The following is a 25,829-nucleotide window of genomic DNA, read 5'->3' as shown; positions in this document are numbered from 1 at the left end:
GCTGATATGTCGTGGTTGAGTCGAAGTTGAGTGACTGTAGGAGGATACAAGATGACCTAGACCAAATTTCTAGTTCGTGTGATGAATGACAGAATAAATGTAAAAAAAAAGTAAGTTAATGCGAGTGAGTAGGAAGACCAGATCCGTAATGTCCGGATACAGTATTAGTAGCGTCTTGCTCGATACAGTCACGTCGTTCAAATATCTGAGTGTGACGTTGCAAAGCGATATGAAATGGAATGAGCCTGTGAGGACTGTGGTAGGAAAGGCGAATGGCCTACCTCGGTTTATTGAAAGAATTCTAGAAAAGTGCGATCCATCTGTAATGGAGACTGCATATACGACGCTAGTGCTACCTATTCTTGACTACTGCTCGAGTGTGTTCCATCCATATCAGGTCAGAGTAAAGGGAGACATCGGAGTAACGCAGAGACGGGCGGCTAGATTTGTTACTGGTAGCTTCGAACAAGTTGCAAGTTTTATGGAGATGCTCCGGGAATTCAAATGGAAATCCCTGTATGGAACGCGACGTTCTTTCCGGGGAACACTACTTAAAATTTAGAGAGCTAACATTTTAAGTTGACTGCAGAACAAATCCGTAGCCTCGAAAATACATTGCGCGTAAAGACCGCAGAGGCGTACAGATAGTCTTTTTCATTCGTTCTATTTGCGAGTGGTATGGAGTATCCTCTGCCACGCGCCGTAAGGCGACATGTGGAGTATCGTTGTAAATATAAATGTATGAGGAAAGTGTAAATGGTCATTTTGTTGAAAAATTTTAATTTTTTGTGCATGAACATTACTTTGAATTTTCTGGTTAATTTGGTGTGTACGATCTATTAAATTTGCCTGACTGGAAGTACGTTTAATTTAACTTAAATAGTTTCATAGGACGTTTTTAGGATTTCATTTCATTTGTTAAAAAGTAGTATGTAATATCTCAAGAACCACATGGTCAAGAACGCTGTGGTTCGACTTAAATTCTGGTGGAGACCTTGCTGCATAAGTTGGTATGACTGAAATAACTGCTATGATGTTTGTTTGATTTGTGCATCTCATATTCTTAGTATTACGTGTTAAAGTACTTCATTCTTTGTGTTGTTTTGTTTGTGTTCTTTTGATCTTGTGTATTAATAATTACATTTGATGACAACGATAGCAAAAGGAATGTTCAAGGAAGCAAAAAACAAAGGAAATCGGTACTACAGAACTTAAATTGACGCATCAAGTGTTGCGAGAGAGGTCAGGAATGAACGTTCACCCAGTACTTCAGCTCCATGCACTGCTACACCATCAATCCCCTCCTCCAAAAAGAAATATGATGAACTGCATTCAAATAAGAGAAATGTGAGTAATAAAGACATTAACATCATTATAGATTTGAATATTCACAAGTCCGTGTTCAGTGAATTTGCGTGCGTATGGGGGCAGGGGGGAATAAATATCACCGAAGATGCTTCTAAAATATAAAGGATTAGGTTGTAGTCTGACAGTTCCATGTGAAAACTGGAAAAGCCAGAATCAATTTTTATCTCAGATAACTGTAAAGATAATGAACTATTTGAGTCAAGGAGTCAAGCTAAGATATTTTTATGGATTGAGGTGCATTGGGAAATGGCCTACTACTGAAGAAATATTAATGTAGTAAAATGTATCTCCCAAGCCCCACTACAAATGTATGAAAGCATAGAGACATTTTACTACACAATGTAAAAACGTAGCAGAAGAGTCTGAAAACTGCAACACGAGAGGCAGTTGAGGAAAATAGAGACGCTGAGACACTACACACATAACAATTGCATTTGACGGTACTTGGCAGAAGAGGGGCCATCAGTCTTTGAACTCCTCTGCAGCTGCCACAAGTATTGACACAGGTAACGTCCTAAGTGTAGAAATTATGTATTCAAGCGTTGTCAAGGATGCAATAAAATTGGTAAGTCAGATGCAGGAAAAAAGATGCAGCACGAACCAGAGTGCACCGAGAACTATGAGGATTCCACTGTAAGAATGGAAACTACGTCAGCTGTAAACATTCTCGTCGCTGTCTACAAAAACGAGATGTCCGCAATATGCAGTTCGTTGGAGATGGTGACTCTAGTTCATTCATCTCTCTTCTTGATAGCAGACCTTACGGTGATAAGATACCAGAAAAGTTACGGTGTGTCAACCACGTACAGAAAAGAATGGGCACACGACTTCAGCGGAGGAAGCGGGCAGTGTTGATATTGTTGTCTGATGGCAAGACTGTTAGGGGTTGTCTGCTAGACATCCATATATTTGATTTCTTATCCGTTACCCCGCCAGAAGAAAATATTCTAAAAGGTCTCCTTGTTATAGTGATCAACATATACCTTTTGGAAGGTGACGTTCCACAGTAGTGAGTGTCAGTTTTTAAACTCAAATAAAATTATCTGTCTCGTCTCTTCGAAATACGACTTTGCAGTAAAAATAGTGTCAGTTCTTAAAGTCAAATGCAGTTTTTTGATTCATCTCTTCAAAATACGACTTTTCGGTAAAAATAGCCAGTTCTCCTACTTGGGACAGCGAAAGGAAACTAATCAATGTACAATCAACGGTGCAGCAGCGAGGCTTATTTGATCATTGCTCTATTGAACTATTAATCTGCCTTTCGCAATATTCTCGTCATTAAAAAAAAATCTGCTGTCTTCGAGACGCACAGCATTTCTATTTCTTTAATTTTCACATCGCAGTTTGGCGATTGTCCAACAGCACACCCATACTGTACACGGCGGCGGTTTGGAGGGGGGGGGGAGGGGAGGGGGACTTGATACCTCAAAACTCCACACACCATGCTGGAAGCCGTAACTTTCAGGTACCTACAAGAAATTTCAAAGCATTAGATATGACAGCCAATCAGTTGCAAAATACAGGTTTATTAGACCTTGAAAGTGATTTCGACGGTTTTTTAAACCGTCTTCTTCAGAAGATGTAGAAACTATTAACAAGATTACGACATTGTGTATGGAACAGAGATAGTAACATTACTACGAACAAAATTACAGAAAATTTTACAAAAAATATTTAGAGAAGCACATTATCTATAGTCAAAGTGAGAGACGTTGACTCCGCCTAGTATATGTCATCCACTTAATCACCATGTAAATATATTATACAAAAATGTAGTAGCCGTTTACTTTAGGGTTTTATATTAAAACTTTCAATTATTTGAAAATATCACATATCCGACGCAGAATACAACAATATATAGTATGCCACTTGAAAGATTTGTATAAAAATGACAAATATAAAACGTGGCATCAGATCCTATAGAGTGTCAATATGTCACGTTCAGAGCCAGTGGCATGCGCCGACTGGTACAAGAGTGAAGGCACTAGCCTTGAGTTTGAGTTACCTCTGATAGGTGGCGCTCCTGCGCGTAGCTGCATGAGCAACGTGTGTAATTTCACTACCACGTATTATTAACAGAATTAACATATTAACCAAATAGTTGAACAGAGCAAGTGGAGAGGGAAAGAGTATCACTCAAATCATATGGCTTATAAGAAGCCCACAGACTCTGGTAAACATAACAGACTCTTTACAAAATGTATAAACCGCACGAGAAGTACTTGTGTGTGAATACGCAACCATAATAGTATCATGCTAATGGGAGTGGTCGTACTAATAGGGCATGTTATAAGAACAGTTATACGAGGAGGGGGTGTTATAAAATAACCAGAAAAAATGGACGAAGCCTCACTAACCAAAAACTCACGATCTTGTCGGTAGAATAAAAAAACACTAAAAAAATAAAAAGCGGGTACATTACTAAACTGTTCAACAGTAACCAAGTGTGGATGACAAAGCAAATTGTAAATAACAAGAGACGTATTCTTACTGAACATAGAATTTTTGAAGAAAAGAAATACTACGCCGAGGCCAGTACCGACCAGTCAGCTTGGCTGCTAGGCCAGAAGTGGAAGCTTAAAGCCTCCCCCGAAATATCTACTTGCAAGTTGAAACTGTTCGTTTAAAATGTAGCCATAGTTTTTCTTTAAGTGTCTGAAAATTTCAAGCTCTTCTCCATAAATCTAATCTACGCCCTTTTACTTCTTTGTGTAAGATTACGGTATCCTCTAATTCCCTTGAGTATGACAAGCAATAAATAAATAAATGTGGAATTCAGTAGATTACTACCTTTGTTTCCCAATAGATATTCTTTATACCACATCTTGATTGCTCTACCAGTTTGTCCGATACAGTAACTGAGAAAATCATTGCAGATCATTTTGTGAATACTCGTAATAGAATTTGAGAAATGATCCACAGCATTTTTGACAATATACACAATATGTTTATTTAGGCTACCATTAATAGAAAAAGTTACCTTCCATTTATATTTATTTACCAAAAGGCTTCAATCCCGTACAACACATTGCCTAGAAACTGGATGGAAATGAATTTATTATTGTCCTCTTTATTGTAAGCGGATTTGTTACCTTGTTGAAAATGTTTTGGTAGTTCTGTTACTGAGGATACGATCTGTTACATCTTGCTTATAACCATTATTTGCAGCAATGCATTTTATTACACTGATTTCATTTTGTAGGTTACTAGGAGACATCGGCGTCGTTATGGCACGATTGATACCGGAATGAAAAAATGCTGATTTCCGTAATCGTGGATAAGAAGAATCATCTAGGATAAAATTTTACGAATAAGTTGCCATGCGGAAAACATTAAAGCTGAGGTTGTTATTTACTATACATGTTTTAAGATCGACGAAGTTTAGCTCCGCGTTTTCATTCTGAATTTCTTTTGTGAAGCATATTTTCTCATGGACACTATTGAACGTGCTGAACAACTGTTCTAATTCTTGGTCAGTCGTCAAAGGCAATAATTATATTGTCTACATAACCAGCATAAACTCATATTTTCTTTTGTAAATCTGAGTTGGAATTAGGAAAGCGCTTTTCAGAGAATTACCGAAAATGTCAGCTAGGATTCCAGTAAAGCCATATGATTGCACGAAAATTTATCACTGAGAGCCAAATACTTATATTTAAGTGCCGCCTGTAACAAATTAATGAGTATTTTTGTAACGCTCTTCTTTTGTCGTTGCTGTAGTGACCACTGTAAACATACTCATAACGCCCGCCACCAGAGTTGCATGATCGATTTACAATCGCGTGTTCCATATGTATCGTTTGGACCCCGCGACTTCGATAGGCAATCAATCTTGGAAATTACCGCACAGTCAAATATTGCGACGTACACTGAGGTGGCAAAAGTTATGGGATATCTCTTAATATTGTGTCGGACTTCCTTTTGCCCGGTGTAGGGCAACAACTCGACACGGCATGGACTCAAAAAATGGTTCAAATGGCTCTGAGCACTATGGGACTCAACTGCTGAGGTCATTAGTCCCCTAGAACTTAGAACTAGTTAAACCTAACTAACCTAAGGACATCACAAACATCCATGCCCGAGGCAGGATTCGAACCTGCGACCGTAGCGGTCTCGCGGTTCCAGACTGCAGCGCCTTTAACCGCACGGCCACTTCGGCCGGCGCATGGACTCAAAAAGTCGTTGGAATTTCACTGCAGAAACACTCAGCCATTCTGCCTCTATAGCCGTCCATAACTGCGAAAGTGTTGCCGGTGCAGGATTTGTGCATGATCTGATCTCTCGATTATGGCCCAGACAAGTTCGATGGGATTAATGTAGGGCGATCTGGGTGCCAAATTACTCGCTCGAATTGTCCAGAATGTTCTTCAAATTAATCGTGTACAACTGTGGTCCGGTGACACGGCGCATTATGATCTATAAAAAGTCCACCGTTGTTTGGGAACATGAAGTCCGCAAATGGCTTCAAATGTTCTCCAAGTAGCCGAACATAATCATTTCCAGTCAATGATCGACTCAGTTGGACCACATGATCCAGTCCATTCCTTGTAAGCAGGACCCACAACATTGCAGAGCCACCACCAGCTTGCACAGTGCCTTGTTCGAACTGGGGTCATGGCTTCGTGGAGTCTGAACCAAACTCGAAACCTACCATCAGTTCTTAACAACTGAAATCGGGGCTCATCTGACCAGGGCAAGCTTTTCCAGTCGACTAATGTCCAACAGATATGGTGACGGGCCCAGGAGAGGCGCTGCAGGCGATATTGTGCCAGTTATCAAAGATACTCGCGTCGGTCGCCTTCTGCCGCAGCCCATTAACGACAGATTTCGCGGCACTCTCGAAAAGGATACGTTCGTCGTACGTCCCACATTGATTTCCGCGGTTATTTCACGCAGAGTTGCTCGTCTGCTAGCACTGACAACTGTATGCAAACCCCGCTACTCTCGGTAGTTAAGTGAAGGCCATCGGACACTGCGATGTCCGTGGTAAGAGACAATGCCTGAAATTTGGTATTCTCGGCACACTCTTGACACTATAGATTGCGGAATATTGAATTCCCTAACATTTTCGAAATAGAATATTCCATTTGTCTAGCTGTGGCAACCATTCCATGTTCAAAGCCTGTTTATTCCCGTCATACGGCCATAATCACATCGGAAACCTGTTCAAATGATTCACCTGGTTAGAAACGACAGCTCTGCCAATACACTGCCCTTTTATACCTTGTGTACGCGATGTTACCGCCATCTGTATATGTGCATATCGCTATTCCATGACTTTTGACACCTTAATGAATAATTCCCACCGAATGGTGCAATATTGCAGAGTTATAGATGAGGGTGTATCTAGAACAACAAAGTGCGAAACGTACGTGGGTGTAGTCACTGTAGCAGGGCTTTTCCACGTTGTGAAATGAAGTGAATGGTTGCACTGAACATGAAGTTATAATAAAGGAACGCTTATAAATAAATTTTGGTTTCTGCTGGGTGAAATCAAAATCACTTATACAGCATTACGTTACAAGCAAATTCTTCCACAATTACTACGAGAAATTCTAACAAAGGAAGCATACACCCAATTGTTTAGTGACTCCGGTCATCATTTGCGTGACTGTGCTACATAGCTAAGTGCAGCAAATGTTACCTTAGTGTTTTCGAGAAATCGAAATTGAAAGTTTTGCGACCCTCTTGAATACCATACGAGAAAGGAAGCAATCGAACAGCCTAGCAGCAGGAAATTTATGTTGGCTAAGCTAACGCTGTGTTCAACGGCTGGCTCTCATGCAGCCTTGGGACATTTCTAACATTCACCGTACAGCTTAACTGGCTCATAATACTTTTAATCTGGTTTCTCGACAATGTCGAGGAGCTCATTAGAGCAATATTTGTTAAAGTCAAAATGAAAGTACGAGGACTTCTCATAATTATCGCCTCGAAGTCTCGCTTCCCGCGCACGGCGTCCCGGGTTCGATTCCCGGCGGGGTCAGGGATTTTCTCTGCCTCGAGATGACTGGGTGTTGTTTGTGTCTTTCATCATCATTTCATCCTCATTTACTCGCAAGTCGCCGTAGTGGCGTTAAAGAACTTGTGGAGCGGCGGCCGAACCGCCCAGCGAGGTGTCTCCCAGCCACCAATGCCATACGCTCATTATTATTATCGCCTCGAAAAAAATCAAGCTGCTCCCACAGTGTCATCTGTTCTCTACATACGTACCCTGCAATGCAATACGTTTTCCCCAACGATGAATGACATATAGGAGACCTCGTTTGTAAAAGTCTGTATTTTGACTGTTCATTAAAACTTCCACCTCGAAAATCTACTCTGCGACATTCTGGATACACCTGCTATACAATGGTTTCTTGGCCCGAGGAATGAGGAAGACGTCGCTGGGTGTCACGTCAGCAAAGTATGGCGGGGGGGAGGAGGGGGCGGGGGTGTGAGGAAAAATACGGTAGTCCTGCGCAGTATGAGAACTCCCACATCAGACAGCTTCCCGCTATGGCGCCATGCTCCGTCTTGACAGCTTCCTGTGCAATCGTCAGGATATTTCGGTAGTATGCTCCTTTGACGATTCGCCTCCTACGAACATATTCTGTGGCCACCACACCATGGTAGTCTCAAAAGCACACTCAGCATCATCTTGCTCTACGATGGTGGTTACGTCTCCGCCTCTTTCGGCCGTCGTGAATCCAGTTGCATCCATTGCTTGCTCTAATTCTTTATTTCTGGGTAACGTTAATAACTCATCATTCGTCCATGGTGATTAGGCAGCTAAAGAAGTCATCTGGATTGACCTGACACAGCTGCAACATTTCCAGTGACACCTCGGCAGTGCGGGTATTTTAATAGGTTCGAGCAGTCGTGGACCGTAGCGGGCGGCGAACTTTGTCATGCCGAAAGGGCGTGCAAGACTGGCAGCAGTTGATCGTACATTGCTGCAGCAACAAAGAGTTCCTAGCGACTGGAAAGAAGCACAAGTCATCACCGTTTTAAAGAAGGGTCGAGGGAAAGTGTACATAATTATAGTCTGTTGTAGAATTATGTAATAAGCTTTGTGCTCGTGTATTATCACGTTTTTGGAGAACGAAAATATCCTCCATGAAAATCAACATGGTTCCGCAAACACAGGTCTGTGAAACTCAGCTCGCTCCGTTCCTCCATGAAGTCTATAGCGCTATAGACAACGGCGCTCAAGTTGATGTCGTGTTGCTTGATTTCAGGAAGGCATTCGACATCTCCTACACTTCCATTTAGTACAAAAAAAAGAATATGAGCTTAGCGAGTATCCGAGTAGATTTGCAGCTGGACTCAAGATTTCGTTGCGGAGGGAACTCAACACACTCCTACTGACGAGACAAAATCGTGAGATGTAAAAGCTATTTCCCGAGTAACCTGAGGGAGAATAATAGCACCGTCACTGTTTTCTGTGTATGTAAATGATCTCGTAGAAAGTCTCAGAAGCTCTTTAAGACTGTTCCCAGGTGATACTTTGCAACTAGCAACGCCAGAAGACAGTACCGATTTGCAGAATGACCTACAGAGGATTGCCAAATGGTTTAGACTGTGGAAGTTGTCCCTGAATGTAAATAAATGTAATATATTGTCATACAAAGGGAAATAAATCCACTACTGTACAACTACGCTATTGATGACAAACTGCTTGAAACAGTATCTACCGTACAATATCTAGGACTAACTATCCAGAGCCACCTTAAGTGGAATGACCACATTCATATGAAGAATCTTAAGGAAATGTAACTCATCCCTGAGGGAAGTGGCTTACAAGGTGCTTGTTCGATCGATTCTTGAGTACAACAAGGCAGGACTGATAGATGAGAGAGAGAAGATCCAAAGAAGAGCTGCACGTTTCGTCACAAGATAGTTTAGTTAGTGCGAGAGCGCTACACTAGTGGCAGGCGCTACAAGAGAGGAGTTGTGCATCACGAAGAGGTTCAAATGGCTCTGAGCACTATGGGACTTAGAACTTAGAACTACTTAAACTTTACTAACCTAAAGACATCACACACATCCATGCCCGAGGCAGGATTCGAACCTGCGACCGTAGCGGTCGGGCGGTTCCAGACTGTAGCGCCTAGAACCGCTCGCTCACTCCGGCCGGCCGAAGAGGTTAACTTTTGAAATTTCTAGAGAGCACTTCCCAGGAAATGACCACGAAGAGAAAATTCGAGAAAATAGGTGCATTCTTCGCACGCGCCATTCGCGAGTGGAACGGGGTAGGGGGGATCTGCAAGTGGAACCAGAAATACCCTCCACCATACACCGTTAGGTGACTTGCGGTACATGATACAGATTTTGAAAACGGATCCATGACTGATTATAAGTTTTTGCACTATCGCCTCGATTGTTATACGGCGGGCTTGGAGCGCCAGGATGTCCACGTCTCTTATTATTCCCTGTTCTTCAAAGAGAGAAAAGTCTGCCACTCCCTTCTTCCTCTTTCAGACCTGTTTCACCACCCTGGAAGCGTCCATGCCGCCCAAACATTGTGTCATATGTTTATGCATTGTTGACGTACACCGTCACCAACTCACCAAGGATTGTTGTAGCGTTTTCCTCCTTCAAATGCAGAAAACGAACTACAGCACGATAACCCACTTTATCAATGGGCACCGGCATTTTGTTTCGGCTGCGGCATGGTACATTACCGTGCCAACGGCTTTGCCGCAGTGGTAACACTGGTTCCCGTCAGATCACCAAAGTTAAGCGCTGTCGGGCTTGCCTAACACTTGGTGGGTCAGCGTACGGGTTTGCCGAGTGCTGTTGGCAAACGGGGTGCACTTAGCTCTTAAGAGGCCAATTGAGGAGCTACCTGATTGAGAAGTAGCGGCACCGATCACGAAAACTGACGTGAGGGAGCGGTGTGCTGGCCACCTGCCTCTCCGTATGTGCATCCGGTGGCACCTGAAGGCTGAGGATGAAACGGCGGCCGGTCGGTACCGTTGAGCCTGTAAGTCCCGTTCGGACGGTGTTTGTTTTTGTTTATTTCAGTTGTATTACTGTAACGCAGGGGTTTCAATGTGTACCAGAACTGCACACATGTACCTGCAAACACACAAGAAATTAATTACGTAACTTCATATTTTTCGAGGTTATAATTAATACTGTGTGCGCAGCTCGTGGTCTTGGGGTAGCGTTCTCGCTTTGCGCGCACAGGGTCCCGGGTTCGATTCCCGGCGAGGTCAGGGATTTTCCCTGCCTGGAGATGGACTGGGTGTTGTGTCGTCTTCATCATCATCATTCATCCTCATTACGGCCGGAGGAAAGCAATGGTAAACCACCTACGCTAGGACCTTGTCTAGTGCGGCGATGCGGGTCTCCCGCATCGTTCCCTATGCTTCTCGGAGTATGGGACCTCATCATCATCAGCAGTTAAGACTGTATGACTATCTCTCGTATTTAACTTACTGCCAGGGACATTCAATAAGTAATGCAACAGATTTTTTCTCGGTTAATTTCTGTTAAAAAATTCAAAATTTGTCGTGAGGCGTTGCGGAATATTCCCGTTTCAGCCCCTATAGTTTCATCATATTCCCACATGTGACAGGACTATACATAGTCTTCAATACGGCGCCTGTAACGGAGGTGCGTTCCAAGCAGAGCTATCACTGAGTTTCTTTTGGCGGAAACCCAGAGCATCGCAGATATTCATAGGCGCTTGCAGAATGTCTACTGAGACCTGGCAATGAACAAAAGCACGGTGAGTCGTTGGACGAGGCGTCTGTCACCATTGCAACAAGGGATTCCCGCACAACTGTCAGATGTTCCGCGTGCCGGCCGGCCTCACACAGTTCTGAATCACGCAGTGTTGGAACGTGCGGACGTTCTCATTCGAGGTGATCGACGAATCACAATCCAGCACTTCACTATTCAACTGGACGCCTTTGTCGGCTGTGCTGGCACACTTGTCCACCAGTTAAGGTAATCAAAGGTGTGTACCAGCTAGGTTCCTCGCCAGTTAATAGAAGGCCACAAACAGCAACGAAGGACTATCTGTGTGGAATTGCTCGAGCGTTACGGGGCTGATTTGATAATTTTTTGTCGAACATCGTCACAGGCGATGAAATATGGGTTCATCACTTGGAACCGGAAACAAAACGGCAATCCATGTAGTGAAGCCACACTATCTTCCCTCCGAAGAAAACATACGAAGCCGCACCCTCAGCTGGTGAAGAAAGGGCGGCGGTCTTCTGGGACTGTGAAGTGGTTATTTCGCTTTCGTCCTCCCTCATGGTGCAACGATCTACTCTGAAGTGTATTGTGAGTCGTACTTCTTCTCCAAGACAACGCAAGGTCTCACACAAGTCTAAGCATCCGAGACGAGCTCACGAACTTAGCTGGACTGTTCTTCGTCAACCACCCTACAGCCTGGAGCTCGAAGCTTCCGACTCCCAATTGCTTGGTACAATGAAGGATGAACTCCGCGGGGAGCAGTACGTCGATGAGGGGGAGGTTACACATGCAGCGGGACGTTTACTCCGACGTCAACGGGTGGAGTGATACCATGCGGGCATACAGTAAGGTGACGTAACATCGACGCAATGAACAGAGACCGCGTTGAAAAATAGGGTTTTGTAACCAAACGAGTGGGGAAAAATATGGCGTGCTGGAATCCCGAATTAAACCAACCTGGTTTCAGAAAAGAAGTGTTGCATTACTTATTGAACGTCCCTCGTACCTGCAAACACACAAGAGGTTAACTACGTAACTTTATATTTTTGGAGGTAATAATTAAGACTGTATGACTAGCTTACTACACTAGTGGCCATTAAAATTGCTACACCAAGAAGAAATGCATATGATAAACGGGTACTCATTGGACAAATATATTATACTAGAACTTACAAATGATTTCATTTTCACGCAATTTGGGTGTGCATATATCCTGAGAAATCAGTACTTAGAACAACCACCTCTGGCCGTAATAACGGCCTTGATACGCTTGGGCATTGAGTCAAACAGAGCTTGGATGGTGTTACATGTACAGCTGCCCATGCAGCTTCACACGATACCACAGTTCACCAAGAGTAGTGACTGGCGTATTGTAACGAGCCAGTTGCTCGGCCACCATTGACCAGACGTTGTAGTGTTTCGCAGGGATCGAATGAAGGGTAGAGTCACGGATCGTAACACATCTGAAATGTAATGTCCACTGTTCAAAGTGCAGACAATACGAACAAGAGTGACCGAGACGTGTAACCAATGGCACCCCATACCATCACGTAGGGTGATAACGCCAGTAAGGCGATGACTATTACACGCTTCCAATGTGCGTTCACTGCGATGTCGCCAAACATGGATGCGACCATCATGATGCTGTAAACAGAACCTGGATTCATACGAAAAAATGACGTTTTGCCATTCGTGCACTCATGTTCGTTGTTGAGTACACCGTCGCAGGCGCTCCTGTCTGAGATGCAGCGTCAAGGGTAACCGCAGCTATGGTCTCCGAGCTGATAGTCCACGCTTCTGCAAACGTCGTCGGACTGTTCGTGCAGATGGTTGTTGTCTTGCAAACGTCCCCATCTGTTGACTCAGTGATCGAGACGTGGCTGCACGATCCGTTACATCCATGCGGATAAGATGCCCTTCATCTCGACTACTAGTGATACGAGGCCGTTGGGATCCAACACGGCGTTCCGTTTTGCCCTCCTGAACCCACCGATTCCATATGCTGCTAACAGTCATTGGATCTCGACCAACGCAAGCAACTATGTCGCGATAAGATAAACCGCAATCGCGATAGGCTACAAACGTGATGGTACGCATTTCTCCTCGTTACATGAGGTATCACAACAACGTTTCAACAGGCAACGCCCGCAACTGCTGTTTGTGTATGAGAAATCGGTTGAAAACGTTCCTCATGTCAGCACGTTGTAGGTGTCGCCACCGGCGCCAACCTTGTGTGAATAGTCTGAAAAGCTAATCATTTTGCGAATCACAGCATCTTCTACCTGTCAGTTACATTTCGCGTCTGTAGCACGTCATCTTCTTGGTGTAGCAATTTTAATGGGCAGTAGGGTATTTTGGCTTACTACTATTGTGCGATGTAGCAAACTGGGTGAGCCGATAGGTGTATGCTTCCTTTGTAAGCACTGCGCGCATTGCGCCACGTAAGGCAGAGGTTACCGGCTACGAGTGAAGAGACGGATGCACCTTGCGGCGAGGGCGGCGGCGCAGCGGCGAGAACATGAGCTGCTCGACGATGCGGTCGGAGGTGGCAGGCGCCTCCCGAGGCCAGACACGGCGTGGAGCCGTGCCGTCACCGGGCTGCGGCCACTCCCAGCCGCCGGATATGAACCACGGCCTGCAGCATAAGCGGCGCGCTACCACTAGCCTCAACTGCTGCTGCCTCAGCGTGCCGGACAAAGACCCTCGTTGATGAAATCTTCCTGGTTATAGGCCGAGTCGAGGCGTCGTTCTGCGGCAACGTTTCGACAATTTCCCTACTTATCATCTTCAGATGAAGCGTCAGGTTCGAGTGCAGTTCCTTTTTTATAGACTCTTGACCACAGACTCTTCTGCCCCGCGTGCAACGGCTGGACCAATCGCGCGCCTCCGGAAGAGATGTCTCAGACAGTGACGAGGGGGAATGGCGGAAGGCGGTGCGGGGCGGGGGGGGGGGGGGGAGGTGGACTCTCAGCGTGTTGGAGGGTCCAGGCGCCACGCCCTGACGATTCTGTCTATTCCATCCAGTCACTTCGCCGCTTTCACATCAGAAACCCCTTGACGTACTCTTGCTAGCGCTCCCAATTGACATCACCATCATGGACCCATATCTCCACTGCCTCTTTGACGATCGAGTCCTACGAATCCGTCCGTCTGGCACAACGCCTCTCTCTGTTCAAAATCTAACGTAAGACCTACGTCGAGGTTGCGCTCTGCCACTGCAGATTCGTCCGTTTGGCCGAACGCTTCTCACAAGTTGTGAGAGGCGCAGCTAAATACACCGTTGAGTCTGCCCGCGATTTCCCTCCACCACCGTCTGCGACACCCCTTCCCTATGCGTGCGACTGGCCCAGCCGTTACAAACGAGGCATAGGAACCTGTGGTCCAACGTCTATAAAGACACAAACTGAACATGAAACGGACACTTAGCCTCAAGATGACGAGCAGGAAACTTGTCGAAACATTACCGCAGAATAGCGCCTTTACTCGCCTGGTAACCCAAAAAGACATCATCATCGAACCTTGCCGAGAAAGCCTGCATTCCCAGAAATATTCTCGCATTTAGGTTGAATCTTTCGCTCTGCAGTGGAATGTGCGCTGTTTCGAAACTTCGTGGCGAATTCGAATAGTGTTCTGGACTGTGCTTCGAACCTGAAATCTTGCATGCTTTTGCTGGCTGAGCTAACCAGACACGACTCGTCTTCACAACTTTGCTCCTGTCAGCACTTTTTTCCTCCTTCATAGAAGGTCTCCTTTCCAGATACGTCACGACTGGATAAGGTAAGGTTCTGGGTTCGAGTTCCAGCCAAGATCACAGTTTTATTCTGTCAGCAAGTTTCAAATCAGAGCACACTCCGCTGCAGAGGGAAAAATACATCCTGGAAACAATCCCTTTGGCTGTGGCTAAAGCTGTCTTCACTCAGGGCGTGAAAGCGCACCTGTACGGAGATCTGGTCGAATTTTGTGACGTTACACTGTGGAATTTCACGTTCCATTGCATTCCTAAGAATGAAAGATTGAATTATACAAGTCAGATTTTTGTTTCGTGAAGAAGAATGTGACCAATCAGAAGCAAGATAGCGTTCTACGTCAAAGCAGAACTTGCAAGACGCCATATTGGATTTCGTCATTTTCAGTTGAAGCCTTATTTAGTGGGTTTTGGATTATAACTTACATCCGACGGATACATGCTCTGTAAGGGAACGGGGAAGTAAGCAAGCGATCGTTCAGCTTCCAGCGCGGAACGCATGTTTCCGTCCCCGCTGAGACCGCACCACCGAGCCGTCGCCCGCGCGGGTCAGCTCTCCACGCGGAATAACAGTGCGTCTTTCTACCTGCCGCGTGGTCGCTTTTGCTGTCGTCAGCCACGGGCTTCTGCGACGGGCTCACACATCGGGCTCCCGCTTCGTGTACAAGTCGGTACAGAGTGTGTATGCAACATGATTTGAATAAAGTTGAGTAAGTCAATGGACTGTGTTCGAATGCTGATCAGCTGCTCCCCCTAAGAACCTCACACTCACACCGCCACCCATCCTGACGAGTAAAAGGCCTCACAGCTCTTTCAAAGCACTACCACACTGAAGACCTCTCGAAGATGCCTCGTTTTTGCTACGATTTGTTGTAATACACTACTGGCCATTAAAATTGCAACACCAAGAAGAAATGCAGATGATAAACGGGTATTCATTGGACAAACATATTATACTAGAACTGACATGAGATTACATTTTCACGTATTTTGGGTGCACAGATCCTGAGAAATCAGTACCCAGAACAACCACCTCTGGCCGTAATAACGGCCTTGATACGCCTGGGCATTGAGTCAAACAGAGCTTGGATGGCGTGTGCTGCCCATGCACCTTCAACACGATACCACAGTTCATCAACAGTAGTGACTGGTGTATTGTGACGAGCTAGTTGCTCGGCCACCTTTGTCCAGACGTTTTCAATTGGTAATAGGTCTGGAGAATGTGCTGGCCAGGGAAGCAGTCGAACATTTTCTGTATCCAGAAAGGCCCGTACAGGACCTGTAACATGCGGTCGTGCATTATCCTGCTGAAATGTAGGGTTTCGCAGGGCTCGAATGAAGGGTAGAGCCACGGGTCGTAATACATCTGAAATGTAACGTCCACTGTTCAAAGCTCAGTCAATGCGAACAAGACGTGACCGAGACTTGTAACCAATGGCACACCCATACCACCACGGCGGGTGATACGCCAGTATGGCGATGACGAATACACGAGTCCAATGTGCGTTCAAAAAAATGGCTCTGAGCACTATGGGACTTAACATCTATGGTCATCAGTCCTCTAGAACTTAGAACTACTTAAACCTAACTAACCTAAGGACATCACACAACACCCAGCCATCACGAGGCAGAGAAAATCCCTGACCCCGCCGGGAATCGAACCCGGGAACCCGGGCGTGGGAAGCTAGAACGCTACCGCACGACCACGAGATGCGGGCAAATGTGCGTTCACCGCGATGTCGCCAAACACGGATGCGCCCATCATGATGCTGTAAACAGAACCTGGATTCATACGAAAAAATGGTTTTACCATTCGTGCACGCTGATTCGTCGTTGAGTACACCATCGCAGGCGCTCCTGTCTGTGATGCAGCGTCAAGGGTAACCGCAGCCATGGTCTCCGACCTGATAGTCCATGCTGCTGCAAACGTCGTCGAACTGTTCGTACAGATGATTGTTGTCTTGCCAACGTCCCCACCTGTTGACTCAGGGATCGAGACGCGGCTGCACAATCCGGTACAGCCATGCGGATAAGATGCCCGTCATCTCGACTGCTACAGTGATACGAGGCCGTTGGGATCCAGCACGGCGTTTCGTATTACCCTCCTGGACCCACCGATTCCATATTCTGCTAACAGTCATTGGATCTCGAACAACGCGAGCAGCAACGTCGCGATACGATAAACCGCAATCGCGATAGGCTACAATCCGACCTTTATCAAAGTCGGAAACGTGATGGTACGCATTTCTTCTCCTTACACGAGGCATCACAACAACGTTTCACCAGGCAACGCCGGTCAACTGCTGTTTGTGTATGAGAAATCGGTTGGAAATTTTCCTCATGTCAGCACGTTGTAGGTGTCGCCACCGGCGCCAACCTTGTGTGAATGCTCTGAAAAGCTAATCATTTGCATATCACAGCATCTTCTTCCTGTCGGTTAAATTTCACGTCTGTAGCACGTAATCTTCGTGGTGTAGCAATTTTAATGGCCAGTAGTGTAAAATTATGGGTAACGTCATACTGGCGATTAAAGAATTTTCATATTAGGTTGTTTTCATATTGTAAATTAACTGTTATGAAAGTAAAGCATTTCAAGGCAACAGCGCAACAACAATTTATCAAACTTCGCCGTTCTAGGTACGATTTGTTGTAAATAATTGTTAGTGAATGTCATATCACCAACTACTGCAGCCGAGCTCACTAACACGTGTTTGTGTGGCGCGCTCGGATCGTAGGTATTTCGGTTCGTATTCTGCTGGTGGAAAATTTTCACAGTCAGTATGTAGCTGGCGAGTGGAGAAGAAGTGGTAGCGCAAAGTTCCCGATCACAAATCTTTGCTCCGAAGTTCTTGGTTAAATTCCAGATCTCTTCACAGCGTCTCAGGATGTGAAGCCATGTGAAACTGTGACGGTGATCTGTCTGTGGGATGCGGATGTTAAGCTCGGCTGTCCCCTCGGTGCTGTTCGAGAGCAGCAGGCCCCCTCCCTCTCCCTTCCCTTCATCCAGTAACACAAACCCAACGCTACACTGCACAAACGTGGTTACACGACACAAATACACACTTGACACTTCATAAAAATTTGGAGGAAGGGAATGGCAAACCATCTTCACTAGAACATCGTCTTCAGCGGCGATACAGGATTCCTACATCTGTTCCCTTGTGCTCAATCCCTGGGTGTGGAATTACTTTGGCATGAATGACATATCGTCTTTAAGGTATCGTAAGATATAGCTGTAATTAACACCATTTCACGGTTAAAGGTAGTTGGCTACTCTTCTATTCTGTCGCGTCCCGACACAGGCCCAAGTAAAAATACAGAGTTCGTGAGACCTAATAGCGCACTCAGGAGGTTGACGACAATATTGTTCTGTTGTCCGGGACGTTTTCCCTAATTAATCTTTATAAGGGAGTCGAGACGGAGTAAATCTCAAGTAGCAAGATCACATGAAATCTTACATTGCCTACAACCAAGTTTATTCATCGTCGAATACATATTATGTGAGATGTCGGACGAACAGTGCCCCTAACACATATTAGCCGCAACCCCTTTCATAGTATTCTGTCCTTCTGGGCATCACCTTACCAAGAGACAAGAGACAACTAGAATTTCGCTCTAATCACTGTCAGATGCACCAATCTGGGTGCTTAACTCAGAGACAAGTGCAATTACTGCCACTCTTTCTGTCTTGTATTAAATCAACTATCTCTCTGACCTAATTCACAAGAGACATATAACGTACAACTACTTGTTCCTACTAACAAATGAATGCTGAGCACTAACTGCTTCAGACAAAGATCAACCGTCCTTGTTCACCACCAAATTTGAAACTGTATCTAACGCTTGTAACACACTTGCTACTTCTATTAGTAGTGTCTCCTTCGCCGAATTATTACTATCTTCTCATAGATAAGTTCCAGCACTCCATCAGTTGTTGTGGCTAGGGCTGAAGCTGCTGCTCTTCAATGGCGTTGGTCGCTGCCTCGGCTGCACTGTCGATGATTATTTGACGCGGACTGCCTGTTACTGCTACCCTTTTAAAGGCTTTCGAAGGCCCTTCTAACTCGCGTACAGGGCCTTGTATCCAAGTTTCATTACCAACTTATTTTTCTGTGTTTCCAGAATATTCTGTCTCTGGGTGTTGACTTTCTACTAGTAGGCAGACTTCCAAGTCGAGTAATCGATGGCCCAGACCTTCACTCCGCATGGCCTCATGGTGTTTACCCCAGTGCGACTGTTGGCCTCCGGCGTCACACGTCCTTTGAATGTTCTATCCGTCTGCGTGTCTCTAAGTAGTACATGCAGAAGTCTCTGCCCAGAGATTTTGGTTGAATGTGTTCTCTTTGCAGCAGAGATGACAGATCTCTTTGAATGGTCAATATACAAGTGTGGACATGGAGGAGCCCCACTTAATATTTACAAAAAATGTGAGCGTTGGCTTAGTTTGGAATGACACTCCCCCTCCAGTGCTCGACGTTTCCCCTCCAACACCTGCCCGTAACCCTCATCATTACTGCTCTCCTCATACATACCCAGTCTTCTGCACATGTACCAGCCACGGCATTGTGTGCGGACTCCACCCAAGGGCCTGTTGCAGTTGACATCCCAGTACCAATAGTAGAGGGAGTAGTTGGGCAGCTTGGACCAATTTAGATGCCACTTATTTGTTGACATAATTCACTCTCTGTAGTGGGTTCAGGCTGTGCAGGAGGATGTGGTAAACATAGTAAGGGATTGACTGCAGCAACTGACGTTACGTTTTTGTCACGTTGCGGTCACGACAATTCATCTGCACGTTTCCTACAAGATACTGGGATTTTATTATTAATATGTGGAGTACTCGCTGGATAACCGAGGTCTGGTCAGATGAGGTCTCATTTCACGTGGTAAGAGCTGACGATAGGGTTCGAGCGCGGAGCAAACCCCGCGAAGTCGTGAACGCAAGTCGTCGACAAGGCATTGTGCAAGCTGGTGGTGTCTCCACAATGAAGTGGACTGTGTTTAAATGGAATGAACTGGGTTCTCTGGTCAAAATGAACTGATCATTGACTGGAAATGGTTATGTTCGGCTACGTGGAGGCAATTTGCAGCCATTCATGGGCCTCATGTTCTCAAACAACAATGGAATTTTTCTGGATGACAGTGCGCCATATCACCAGACGACAACTGTTCGCGGTAGGTTTGAGGAACATTCTGGACATTTCGAGCGAATGATTTGGCCACCAGTCGAACATTAGTGGGACATAATCGAGAGGTCAGTGGTGTACTAAATCAAGCACCAGCAACACTGCTGCAATTTTGGACGGCTTTAGAGGCACCACTGCTCAATATTTCTGCAGGGTACTCCCAACGACTTCTTGAGTCAATGACACATGGAGTGGCTGCACTATGCCATGCAAAAGGAGGGCACGCTATTAGGAGGCATCCCATGACTTGAACCCTACCGTCAGCTCTCACCAACTGGAAATGGGACTCGTCTGACCAGACTTCTGTTTTACATTCGTCTATGGTCCAACCAATTTGGTCACGAGCTTAGGAGAGGCGCTGCAGGCGATGTCGTGCTGTTAGCAAAGGCACTCGCGTCAGTTGTCTGCTACCGTAGCCTGTTAAAGCCAAATTTCGCCACACTGTCCTAATGATACATTCGTCGTACGTCTCACATTTGTTTGTGCGGTTATTTCACGCAGTGTTGCTTGTCTCTTAGCACTGAGAACTCTACGCAAACGTCGTTGCTAAGACCGTCTTCAGAGAAGACCACATAGATACAGCGCAGTCACCCCATTTGGAGACATAGACCGACGTCGTCGAGGACGAGCCTGCACCTCACCCACAGATCGCTAAAGGAGTGAAGAACAACTCCCTAGCGCGCCCCAACTTTCCGAGTGAATTTTATTGGACCTTCGGCGCGATGATGCTTCCACATTGGACAGTGATGTTCCAAGAGTAGTTGAGTCATTCCTTTCTCCTACCACCAAACTTTGTCAATGGCGTTCACACACCGGTGCCCAAACCAACAGGGCGAATGCACATCACCCACTTCCATCCCCTCACTTTACTCAATTTGGATTATGAGATCTACGTGCATTTCTTGGCAGTAAGCATGTGTGAGATGTTACCTGCAGTACATTCTCTGGAACAAATATAGCTAGGCTGTGGGGCCACCCTTCGGACAGCCAAGGATGAATATCAGTATCTTTTTGCGCTTGCCGTGTCCTGCCGCCTCCTTGCGGCACCGGTGTCAATAGATTTCAGTAGTGCCTTCAACTGAGTCCTCCACTGTTGTCTCCTCTCAGTGGCTGAATGCATGGGGTCCACCCACCACCACCACCATTCATAGCTGCCATTCGCCACTTACTTTGCAATGCCATATCCATGGTTTGGGTGAAGGACAATTGGCTGGACCGATCCCTGTCCAGCTTTCGTTCAGGTAGGTATGCCCTTCGTCCACTATCACCGTCGAGCCTCTCATCAAAGGCCTCCTACATTGTCTTACAGGACTTACATTGTGTGGCCACACATTACACGGCTGGGCCTATGCAGACGACCTCCTCATTCTCACACACTCACCTGCAGAAATACACAACACCATAGTATGGATCCAACTTATGGATAATCATTGGGTTGTCACCTCAGTATTACCAAATCGATGATCATGAATATCTGACGAGAAACCACTCCTATTTCCCATAGTGACAATGCTCAATTACCTGGGCATCGACTTTACCAGTTCCACCCAGCATACTGTGGCAAAAACGTAACGACAGTTGCTGCAGTCCATCCCTTACCATGTCTACTGCATCCTGCACAGCCTGAACCCACCACAGAGAGTGAATTATGTCAACAAATAAGTAGCATCTAAATTGGTCGAAGCTGCCCAACTACTCCCTCTACTATTGATACTGGGATGTCAACTCCAACAGGCCCTCGGGTAGAGTCCGCACACATGCCGTGGCTGGTACATGCGCAGAAGACTGGGCATGTATGGGGAGAGCAATAGTGATGAGGGTTACGGGCAGGTGTTGTAGGGGAAACACCGAGCACTGGAGGGGGAGTGTCATTCCAAACTGAGACAACGCTCACATTTTTTGTAAATATTAAGTGGGGCCCCTCCATGTCCACACTTGTATAGTGACCATTCAAAAAGATCCGTCACCTCTGCTTTGGTTAGTATCTAAAAAGAATTCCACCGAAAAATGCAGAGATTTATTTTCGCCTGGCTTGTTAACCATTTGTAACATTCGGAATAGTGTCATGAGAGACGAATTTTGAATAAGACCTACACATTTCTCTAGCTGCCATGTTAAAACTTGCTTCTTTCGCCGAAACACAGCGGAGTCTACACAGTCTCACCTCACTAACATGTTGTGCAGCCCCAATTGTGAGAGAATTCTGAAACAGTGGTTTATTAAGTTTGGTAATTGGGGAACTGAGGGAAAGTAAGGCCAGTAGCGTGTGATAAAACACATCATAGGTACAAAAATAAACATGTAATATCTTCACTGCTTGTTTCACCAGCTATCGATGGCCCTTAAAAAATTACTTTCTTTCATCGAACAAGTCTGTAGTTAATGGAATATTACGGTGGATAATAAAGTCTTACATAATAATGATATGCAAAATACTCTCCTCTTTGCTTGCTTTCATTTGTCAAAATCTCATTTCGATACCTGAAACCGTTTATGAACTATGAGGAATGTTGAGGATATTTCACTCTGGCTTTAAGGCTGGCTCGGTGCGATCGCAACTGAATGTGCTACGTCAGATCAATTTTCTCGACATTAGTGACAGGTAAACACCTCTACCCAAGTCTAAAGAAAAATTCAATATGTTAGCTAAATATCATATGCAGCATCACATTATTTAACATGCATCAAACGCAAAATCATAGCTACCTCTATTTTTCATTGCAAACTTTTCCGAATTTTGCGCAGTGTCTTACTTCCACGTAAACATCACAATAACTATGGTCATTAACGAAATGATGAGCGCATCATCATGAACCTGACATATAAATCTGTAAGTAAAGCAAAAATGAAATCTTTTTTACCGAACAGTTTCTGTAATATCGTCTGAGGCAGACTATAGGGTATGCGCATCGATTCTGTGATCACCGACGGGCCGAAGAGAGGCAAACACTTATCGGCAGATAAACGAATGAACTCGCCCAGCTCTTTGGAAGAAAATTTGTCACTGCGCATCGGCCACCACACCCTGTGCGGGCTCTACTTCGTTTTCGCTGGCACCGTCTTCAAAATCTGATATGAGACCCTTACCCCGCGTGTTACAAAAGGTGGCCTTGGTCTTGTCCATGTTTGGGCCAGGACCACTGCATTATACACTCCTGGAAATGGAAAAAAGAACACATTGACACCGGTGTGTCAGACCCACCATACTTGCTCCGGACACTGCGAGAGGGCTGTACAAGCAATGATCACACGCACGACACAGCGGACACACCAGGAACCGTGGTGTTGGCCGTAGAATGGCGCTAGCTGCACAGCATTTGTGCACCGCCGCCGTCAGTGTCAGCCAGTTTGCCGTGGCATACGGAGCTCCATCGCAGTCTTTAACACTGGTAGCATGCCGCGACAGCGTGGACGTGAACCGTATGTGCAGTTGACGGACTTTGAGCGAGGGCGTATAGTGGGCATGCGGGAGGCCGGGTGGACGTACCGCCGAATTGCTCAACACGTTGGGCGTGAAGGCTCCACAGTACATCGATGTTGTCGCCAGTGGTCGGCGGAAGTTGCACGTGCCCGTCGACCTGGGACCGGACCGCAGCGACGCACGGATGCACGCCAAGACCGTAGGATCCTACGCAGTGCCGTAGGGGACCGCACCGCCACTTCCCAGCAAATTAGGGACACTGTTGCTCCTGGGGTATCGGCGAGGACCATTCGCAACCGTCTCCATGAAGCTGGGCTACGGTCCCGCACACCGTTAGGCCGTCTTCCGCTCACGCCCCAACATCGTGCAGCCCGCCTCCAGTGGTGTCGCGACAGGCGTGAATGGAGGGACGAATGGAGACGTGTCGTCTTCAGCGATGAGAGTCGCTTCTGCCTTGGTGCCAATGATGGTCGTATGCGTGTTTGGCGCCGTGCAGGTGAGCGCCACAATCAGGACTGCATACGACCGAGGCACACAGGGCCAACACCCGGCATCATGGTGTGGGGAGCGATCTCCTACACTGGCCGTACACCACTGGTGATCGTCGAGGGGACACTGAATAGTGCACGGTACATCCAAACCGTCATCGAACCCATCGTTCTACCATTCCTAGACCGGCAAGGGAACTTGCTGTTCCAACAGGACAATGCACGTCCGCATGTATCCTGTGCCACCCAACGTGCTCCAGAAGGTGTAAGTCAACTACCCTGGCCAGCAAGATCTCCGGATCTGTCCCCCATTGAGCATGTTTGGGACTGGATGAAGCGTCGTCTCACGCGGTCTGCACGTCCATCACGAACGCTGGTCCAACTGAGGCGCCAGGTGGAAATGGCATGGCAAGCCGTTCCACAGGACTACATCCAGCATCTCTACGATCGTCTCCATGGGAGAATAGCAGCCTGCATTGCTGCGAAAGGTGTATATACACTGTACTAGTGCCGACATTGTGCATGCTCTGTTGCCTGTGTCTATGTGCCTGTGGTTCTGTCAGTGTGATCATGTGATGTATCTGACCCCAGGAATGTGTCAATAAAGTTTCCCCTTCCTGGGACAATGAATTCACGGTGTTCTTATTTCAATTTCCAGGAGTGTATGTTCATACAATATTGAGACGTTGGCGGGAACCTTTAACATCCCTTACTCACTGACCTTGGAAATCCTTGTGCCGGACTCACCTGAACCGCCAATCGCATTGCACATTGCATCATACAGCACATTGCTCTGGTGCTGTCTCACATTCATGCCTATATTATCGAACTTAGTTTTGAACATGATGCTCTTCCGACAACACACGCGCTGAGCGGAATGGCCGCGCGGTTTGAGGAGCCAAGTCACGATTGCGCGGCCCCTCCTGTCGGAGGTTCGAGGAGTCCTCCCTCGGGCATGACTGTGCGTGTTGTTCTTAGCATAAGTTAAAGTTAGTTTAAGTAAGCATAAGTTAATTTAAGAAGTGTGCAAGTCTGGGGACCGATGACCTCAGCAATTTGGTACCTTGGGAATTCACAGACATTTGAATATTTTGGACAACACGCCCAATGCAGATTTTCGTAAGTTGTCATCGATGCATACCCCTCCGAAACACGTTGGTAACACAATGCCCAGACGTCCAATGGTCGACAATGTTGAAGACTATCCATGCTCCATTCCTTCTGTGGGATATCAGGGCGTTTTGGTACTACATTGCCAATGGTTAGTTTCCCTACAACCAGTGATTATACCGTATCAGTCTGGCTGCATCGACACTTTGCACAAGTTGCCCGTGCAAGGACACTGACGAGCACCACCTTACGCGCACTACGAAATGTAAGGTCTGGTTCCTAACACTATGTATATTGGCCTGCTACCTCTGCACCTCGTCAGCAATGGTCCATCCCTTTCTGCAACTCCTTCCACACATTTCTCACTTTACCCCAGCTAAGCACCATGCTATCACGTGATTGGAAGTTGAGATGATCGCCTACCTTCTCCGCGATCCCCCACACTCCACACTTGATTTTTGGTGTTATATACTGGAACCCCACCGTATGCTCGAATGTACACCCACATATCATCTGACCTTTGCCAGCTATTTGCACAGCGGTATCACAATCCAATCCCCTTAGTTTGGGAGTACCTAACCTCCTACATTCTTGACATATGGAAGATCATTTCTGAAATGGTGCAGCGTACCAACATGTCCAGTCTGGCGACTTGAATGTGTAAAGGGAATTGCATGGTCGACTGACGTTTTTTTCTCGGTTTGAATTTTAGTTCTTATGTTTGTCTGCCATGAAGTTACGGGCGTCCCCCCATACAGCTCCACCTCCCCCTCCCCCCCCCCCCCCCCACGCCGCCAGGAAAGCAGGAAAGGCCTGATATG

At 46.2% G+C, this 25,829-nt stretch overlaps 1 protein-coding gene across 1 annotated transcript in view; it reads right to left on the bottom strand.

The window, feature by feature from the left end:
• Window positions 1-25,829, bottom strand: part of LOC126232736 (glycoprotein 3-alpha-L-fucosyltransferase A-like) — an 80,396-nt gene that overhangs the window by 30,092 nt on the left and 24,475 nt on the right. The window contains exon 2 of the mRNA XM_049942817.1: window positions 13,543-13,693. Coding sequence (XP_049798774.1) covers window positions 13,543-13,693 — 151 coding nt within the window. The remainder of the gene's footprint in view (window positions 1-13,542; window positions 13,694-25,829) is intronic.

This window comes from Schistocerca nitens, chromosome 1 (genome assembly GCF_023898315.1).
Source record: "Schistocerca nitens isolate TAMUIC-IGC-003100 chromosome 1, iqSchNite1.1, whole genome shotgun sequence".
NCBI classification, from domain to species: domain Eukaryota; kingdom Metazoa; phylum Arthropoda; class Insecta; order Orthoptera; family Acrididae; genus Schistocerca; species Schistocerca nitens.
Note: the sequence above shows the minus strand (reverse complement) of the source record. Positions and strands in the feature narration are given on the sequence as shown.